The sequence below is a fragment of the Rhipicephalus microplus genome, chromosome 3, assembly GCF_043290135.1.
Source record: "Rhipicephalus microplus isolate Deutch F79 chromosome 3, USDA_Rmic, whole genome shotgun sequence".
Lineage (NCBI taxonomy): Eukaryota > Metazoa > Arthropoda > Arachnida > Ixodida > Ixodidae > Rhipicephalus > Rhipicephalus microplus.
The window spans coordinates 270,202,101-270,210,637 of NC_134702.1; the positions used below are offsets into that span (position 1 = coordinate 270,202,101).

At 43.4% G+C, this 8,537-nt stretch overlaps 1 protein-coding gene across 1 annotated transcript; it reads right to left on the reverse strand.

Moving 5' to 3' along the window:
- Positions 1–5,566: 5,566 nt before the first annotated feature.
- Positions 5,567–8,537, reverse strand: LOC119159810 (uncharacterized). Its single transcript, XM_075888299.1, has 3 exons — positions 8,533–8,537; positions 8,057–8,245; positions 5,567–6,062 (listed from the first exon to the last, which is right to left on the reverse strand). Exons 1-3 carry the CDS (start codon positions 8,535–8,537, stop codon positions 5,567–5,569), a joined length of 690 nt encoding a protein of 229 aa, XP_075744414.1.

Here is an 8,537-nt window from a genome sequence, read left to right on the forward strand (position 1 = left end):
GCCCGTCTGCTTCTAGTTGTTCCACGCACTTTACGGGCTGACGTCTTTCGGTCCTTACACGACGACGCAACCTGCGGCCACATGGGCTTCACCAGAACGCTTCAACGAATCCAGCAAAGGTTCTATTGGCCCAAGATGCGACACAACACGGAAAAATACGTTGCTGAATGAGAACAATGCCAACGACACAAACGTACCACGGCTACACCGCCAGGACTTCTCCATCCTGTTCCACCTCCTAACTCTCCCTTCAAAACTGCTGGTGTCGATCTGCTCGGTCCATTTCCACGATTGAGCAGTAACAATCGATGGGTCATCGTCTGTGTTGACCACCTAACGCGCTACGCAGAAACTGCTGCAATACCTGCTGCAACGGCCATGCACGTGTCGCAGTTTATGCTTCGCTGTATAATTCTCTGCCATGGTCCTCCACGCGTTGTAATTAGCGACCACGGACGTCAGTTCGTTGCCGACGTCGTTGAAGAGATCCTGCGTCTGTCTGCCTGCCATTTCCGCCATGCCACACCATATCACCCACAGACCAATGGTCTCGTAGAGCGCACGAACCGGACTGTCACGAACATGCTGTCTATTTATGTCGACTCTAAGCACAAAAACTGGGACGAAGTGCTACCTTACATCACGTACGCGTACAATACCGCGAAGCATGAGACTACAGGTTACTCTCCATTTTACCTGCTGTACGCTCGCTCCCCACGATTTTGTCTCGACACTATACTACCTTTTACACTAGACGTGGAAACCTCGATAGCCGAGATGCTCTGCCGCGCAGAAGAAGCCCGTCGCATCGCACGCTTCCGAACCTTGGAATCCCAGCAGCGTTCTAAGAAACGTTACGACGCCTGCCATCACTTCGTATCTTATAGTAAGGGTGATCTTGTGTGGTTATGGACACCAGTCCGCAAACGTGGTTTGTGCCAGAAGTTCTTGGCCCACTATTCCGGTTCATTCATCATTCTTGACCGCCTCAGCGACGTCACGTACGTAATCTCGAGTGTCACAAGCAATGGTCGCCGCTCTAGCAAAACACAACTGACACACGTTGCGCGCCTTAAACCGTGCCACCATCAACCATCTGAGTGTCTCGCCCAGAGGGAATCGTCTGCGAACCGGGAAGTGAAACGCGCTAGGGAAGATTCGACGAAAAAGAGGAAGAGACTCGACTGGCTCGCGAGCGACGCTATTGATCCTTCGCTGAGCTGCACCTCTGCATTACCCATCTTGTAAATAAACGCGTTCCATCGTCACAATATCAATAGACCCCTTTCGAAAAAGGGCGCCCTTAGCGCCGCGGACGCGGACTACACTCTGCCGCCATTGTGAGGGCGCCGCAGCAGACGACGCAGGCTTCGGTACACTGTAGCTTTGGCAAGGTGCCAGTGCGTGACATATCAGCATTACCAAATCCTGAACTTCCATAAAAGTTTTTTCGTAGATACGGCGTGCTGCAATGGTGCAGATGTGCTGCGTTCCCACGTGCCACCATCGAGGATATTGCGACGAGAACAGCGATAAGGTAAGCGATAAAACGAAGAAAAAACGCACGTGCTCTCTCTCTGTATGCGCTGTCAAACAAACACGTGGAAGGGCGCCGTTTTGCAGATTCGCTACAAAAACGGGCATGCTTATTTGACACCGTCATGCGTAGCCTTGCTTTTAAGAATGAATAGCTTCTCCAAAGCGCCTGCATGCCGTGAATTGCGCTGAAGTGTTTGTGCAGAAATACTGCGAGGATGCATACGGCCAGCCAGAAAAATAATGAAGTTGCGTATGGTTCAATTACCAGCGACAGTATTCGCATATTGCAAGTCACATGCCAACATCATTCAGTGCATACAGATATACCACATGCGTGGCATCCAGGATATAGTTGCGTCGGACGGCTTGCGGCAGACAGTAATTTCACTGATTGCAGCCTCACAGTTTCGCGACAATGATGTCCTTCTTTTCCTTTGCCCGCGTTGTCTACGCTCAGGGCCGTAACTAGGGGGAAGTTTAGAGGGCTCTGGCAACCACTGAAGTATGTTCTTGCTATAAGTTTTCGGCTAGCATAAAGTAATTACGTAACTTTAAATCCACCGCCAGTGACCATTGTAAACCATTCTACATACAAACATCCCAGAAAAAAATTCGTGGGTAGAGCCCTGTTTGCGCCTACACTCCAACTAGCGAGAACGTCTATTTTGTTGCATGACCAAGCTTCAGCGTAATTTTGTATATCCAATTTGAAGCTGTATGTTTTTTTACTAGCTGCATATCAATGGCGTTCATTGTGATTCCAATGATTAACGATATTCAAGCTTTTTCTTCACATGAGCTTGACACTTTTTTTAATCACAGGTCACGTTCGATAGGTTTCCTGTGAACCAGAAGCTGCGCAAGCAGTGGATGCATGCGATTCGTCGGGACCCAAGAAAACATTTCAATATAGTAACAACAACAAAAGTCTGCTCCAGGCACTTCACTGAAGCAGACTTCTTGCCAGCTGTGGCAAGTTGGAGACCACTGCTTTGAGACAATGCTGTGCCCTCTGTTTTTCCTTTCAAAAAATACTTGGCATCTCGGCCTCCTCCAGCAAGGTATCTTGAACCTAGGAATGAAGACTGCGTCAGAGGAACTGCGTGTGACATCAGTGAGCCTCTAACGAATGAAGGCATGCTCGAAAGCGTATGTTCTCCAACGTACGCGTCGCACAATGATGATACTAACACATTTCAGGAGGCCAGTTGCTGCTCTTGTCAGCGGGAGCTTTTCGCAACTCAACAGCAACTCAAAGAAAAAGAAGTGCTAGTGAGACTACAAGAACAACTTGCAGAGACAAGCAGCAAGCTGGATAGAAAGACAGAAGAATAAATTAAATTGCCAAAGCAATGCACGGAACATCAGCACTGCCACGTCACGCTCTTTCCAGAAAGAATAAGCCTTGCACGTGCTAAAGAAGCCATAGTTTCCATAACACGGAGGTGCGAAGAACAAACTAAGGATCATGATAAATAAATCCAAGAAGTATCGAGCAAGCTCTCAAAAGCAAATGAAGCAAGGTAGATTTTCGGCATTGAGAAATTTCAGAACGGTGACAGCAGCATTCAATTCTATACCGGACTGCCAAACTACGGCCACTTCAAAGCATTAGTAAACGTAGTGAATTCAAGAAGCAGAAATGCAAGTTCATGTAAAGAGGGAACAAGGGGCTGTCAGTGCAAGCTTTCCCAAAAAGATTATATGTTCATGACACTCATCAAGCTCTGAGTTGGATGTTTCCACTTGCATTTGTCGCACATTTTTGATATCTCTCCTGGTACGGTATCAAGGATATTTTCTGCAAGAGTGTAGAAGCTCTACGAGGCTCTGACAGATGTGCCATGGTGGTCCACATGGGATATTGGGGACTCAACAATTCCTGAAGCATTTAGGCAGAAGTATACTGCCACATGTGTCATAATTTATGCCACAGAAGTGCGATGTGAAGCATTGTCACGAGGTCGTTAATTAGGCATAGGTTTAATGGGTTTAAGTTTCCTTGTTATTCAATATGGAACCTTTTCCAACTGAGAATCTGCAAAGACGTTCAAAGAACTCATTGGCTTTCAACCAAATGGGCTCATTAGCTTTGTATCGGTACTATGTACGGGCTGCATTTCGGACAGGGAACTCGTAATCAGAAGTAACCTCTTAAAACCAGCTTTTGACCAAGGGGACACAATCATGGCAGACAGAGGATTCAAGATTAAGGACTTGTTAAACAGCATTGGTGTTGGGCTCAATTTACCACCCTTTTTGACCAAGAGGCAGTTCAGTGAGGCAGAAATTGAAGAAACTGCCGGCATTGCGTCCCTGCGCATTCATGTAGAGCGAGGAATACAAAGGATCAAAACATTTCACATTTTTGACCGGGTTATTTTCTCTCTTGGCCCGCTTGCAAATCAAATGTGGGTAGTGTGTGCTCTGCTGAGCAACCTGCAGACTACAATACTAAAAGAGTATGAATAAACCAGTCAGGTGTCTTGTGGAAACATTTTTATTGAAAGGCTATCAACCTATGTGCTGAATTCTTTATTATCTATCATTGGCCTCCTCTTAATATGAAACAAAACACTTTAAAAGCTCTTCCGACACTAACATCGAAACCTCTAGATGACTGTGTTGTTGCAATGTTGGGTTACATGTGCTCTTGTGACCAATTATCAGTGGCAAACATTGCCCTAATGTCAAGGGCGAAGCAACTTAGGTTCGAGACTCGCCCTTGTGCGTTGCCCGTGCTCACGACGCAGCCTATGCAGGGCAAGCACCCTCTATATGACCACCGTAAGTTTCATAACAAAAGTCCACAACACTGCAAGAACACTGACAATTAAACATCCATCAATCAAAGCATATGACAGAACCGAAGGTTAACAGCAATAACACCTAATAATGACCTAAAATTTTACACCGTAAAGGCATTTAAGCACCAATCAATCAAAGTATATTAAAAAAGGACTAACACACTAAAACCAGTGAAAATTGTAGCAAAACAATATAAAACACCTAAAAGCAGAAACACTTCATACTAGTTGGTGTAGGCATTTATGGACCTTATCGCGATTACATTCATGAGGTCATGAATTATGGACCCTATAGCAATTACATTCATCGGAATTACTAATTCATGAATGCTGTCAGGGTTCCAATTATTGCCGAGTGGAAGTTGACAGCGGCTTTAAGCTAGTCTCGCTTGTGATGTGTACAAGGATATTTATTTCTGCTGGTGCTGCTTCAACTTCGCAGTAGATATTGAACCAGCCAGACAATGGCATGCAAATAAATGCGCCAAATTTTTTGTATCAAAGCAGTCAGCCGATAAACATTCACATATTGTGAATGTCGTTTTACATGGCTGTGTAGATCCGGAACGAAAGTTCGCAACAACATTCCTTATGAATGTCAGTCACTGCGAATGACTTCACACGTGCCGTGTGACACGGGTATAAGCGTGGCTGCTCACCTCAGTTTTCTGCAACTCGCGACATCACCATTAGTATGGCTTTGATAGAAGCCCCATGGGACGTTGCCCAAGAAAAAAAGAGTGTTGTAGACGTCGCAGAAGATACGTATACACAATTCCATGACTGCCAACCACCTAGGGCTATTTTTTTTCACCCTTTTTCTACTATTGTCGGGCTGCCCTCTAGTTGGCTGTAGCTGCTTACGCCAGGAATTTTTTTATGAAACAGGGTTATCTCCTACTAAAAAACCCACATTTCATTCTATACTGCGCCGAGGGCCCCAATGTGAAAGGTGTTCTCTAAACGTCACCAAAAAGCTTAACGCACGTGCTCTTAGGTCCTTCTCTGCTGCAGGGTACTAGTTTTTTACAGTTTTAGGCGGGTGTTACAAAACTACGCTAAATTGGTCACAATTACGAACGCCAGCATTATTTAGCAATATGTTAAGGTATTTATAACCTAATGTCCGCATCATCATACTAAACGCTACAAATTACCGAAAAACCATAATCAAAACTTTTGCTATCAGTGGCCTTTTAAGAAAAATTCACCACAATAAGTTACCTCATACCCACATTTCTCAGAAAGTATGGCAAAGGTGTGTCAAAAGAAAACTTATCCAGCTTGGCTTTTATTTCATGCCAAACTTTCTTGTCAAACTGTACTCTTTGCACACAAATGTAGTTTTCATCATACATAACAAAGTCTGCCCACTGTAGTTTAGTGATGGCCATCTGGCCCATCACTTGAGCGAAGTATGGATGCGTTTGCTTCAGTGCGGGGTTGTTCCAGCTGTCAAATGATACACAAATGTCTTGGCATGAAAGAAGTTCTCCTTCGTCTGCATCTTTCAAGCTATAAAGACACTTAATTTCAACACAACCCCATGGTGGGTCTTCCACAGGATCATACACAATGGCATCTGGAGAAGCCCCAAGCCATGGCTGTTCTGGGTCGACAAACAGCCCTACGCTTTGAAGCTCTACGTCCCGTCCTGTGTGCCTGAAAACGTTCTGGTAACGCTGCAGAGCTCTTGCCTCGTTGGCAATGCCATACCTGGATTTTGAAGACAAAATAATGCAAACAGCATAGTTTAGAGAAAAAAATTTTATTAGTACATTCAAAGACGTACCTTATTCAAGGTTACTGAAGAGCAAGTGTCCTAAATGATGCAGCTTAATCGAATAAAGACTAACAGATATTTTCTATTATTTCTGTGGTGTAACTGTGCACGGTTTAACATGCAAGTGCACACAAGCATGAAACATTTTTGGTGACATAATCATCATCATAATACGTGACAATATAAGTAGCGAGCACAATGCATAGTTCAGGGAGCTATACACAATAAGCTGTATTGCAATCAGTTTTTCTCAAAAGTTTCGTGCATAAAAAAGTGCTAAAAGTTGGTTCTAAATTCTCTACTTATGTTTACGTGCAATGTATTATCAAAATCGTACTGCTGAGAACACTAAGACAGTAACACTGTAGCATATTCAGACCACGAATATACAATAAAACTAAGTAGCTTAGAAGCGATTCAAATCAGTCTCGAATACCACAGTTCGCACATTCATAAACAAATAAAAACAAGGCACTGCTTACTATAATGCTGTAATTATACTGGCAAGACATGATGCCAGCATAGGATCTATTTCTGACAGTATGCTTGACTGCCATGCAAGATGGCTAGTTGTGACTCTGGCTCAACTTTCATTTCTCTTCCCCAAGTCCGTAAATATCTTTGATCACTGCTGATTCCACTGTTGCTAGCATCTAATTTTCTGACAAGGGTTGAACTATGCAAGTTATCTAATTAAGATTTACGATGTCAATTCTCAACATTCCTGTATTCATATACACTGGATCACATGTGGCACATACCCACAATTCCATGAGCTATGGTAAACGGTGTGTGAAATAATTCAGGGGAAGGGTTTGATGTACGTGACAAGCACCTCACTTTATGTCATAACCTGTTAATCATGTTGATCATATACTCATGTTCCTTTCTGTTAAATTTCTCTTCATAGATGTTACACACACTTCAGCGAGAGTGCCCAGATGTAGTCGGCTAGACAGATACAAATGGTCAAAGTGCCATAGCACAAAGTACGGCTTTATGAGCAAGCAAAGCATAGTACATAACATACATTATGTTGGATGAACTTGCCCAGAATTTGAATCATGCCCATATTGGCACTTTCTCTAGACCAAATGTGCATTGCACAGCATTTGCTTAGTTAGTCCAACGCTTGCATTAGGTCGCACTCAAATTTGATTATTTTACATTATCGTTCTTGTAACACAATAATTTTTAGGGTTCAATGTCCCGAAACGATGACCTGATTACGACATACACCATAGTGGACAGCTCCGAAAGTTTCGTTCACCTGGGTTTTCCGTAATTTGCCCCAAAACCTTAGCACTCCGACTTCAATCATTCTTAACCCTATCAAAAAATTCAGCCGCTGTGGCCTGGATGTGGGATTTGCTGTTTTAAAACAGACACACCACTATTTGCTGGGCATCCACCAGTTATGTAACTGGCTCTGCCAGTAACGTCTCTCAAGATCACAAAGACACCACAGTTTGCAGGGTATTCACTAGTTCTATAACTAGCTTTGACAGTAACTTCTCTCAAAATAAAGCAGCTAACTGGTTGCACCCTTAGGTCGCTTAAGGAAAGAAAAGATGCTTCATTTTAAAATTATAGTACACTTACTTATTTTATTAACATTGGATATTGAGATGAAAAAATGTACCCATTAGAGCGAAGCACACTTCTAAAAATGTTTCTTAAAACTTCACAGTTAAAAAAGTATTTCTCGTATTCCTGGGGTGACCGGTCTACCGTAATACGAGCTTCTCGGGTACTCTCATTCACTCAACAAAAACAAGTGCACGGGAACTGAATACGGTGGATCACTTGCGCAAAAGCACACATGCTTGAAAATGTTCAATGGATGGGTCCCTTGACTATTTTCTTCAGAAAAACTTCTAGCACTATTATTATTCACAACTGATAAGCCATTGCAAGAATGACTGACCGGACAGCGGGTACCCTGGATAGGTCTTTCGCTGATGTCAGGTGGCCGAGCCCTTTATTGCTCCAATGACTGCGCATAAGCACACTGCCAAAGTTTGAGAATTTCAGCCAATATTTTCGCTCTTGACACCATGTTTGACTGGCTCGCTGCTGGTGGGAGTTCTTCTTTAGACACTGTGCTTGCAGAGGACTAAGCACAATTTTCAGAAACAATACATTCACAAATTTCTCAAAGAATAAGGCAACTCAAAGGGCATTCTCAATCACAAAATCAGACATCATGTGAAGCAATCATGAAAAGACACAAGGCTGTCACAGAGAGAGTAAATTGCTTATACGGAATCACAATAAACAGCAGGCAGCGACATTATTCTAGTGAATCTTTTTATGCTACATATTCCACTTCCACTCAACAACACAGACCCTTACACTGATTTCTTACACCTAAGCTTCATGCTTATTAGACAGTATTCTCACCTCAT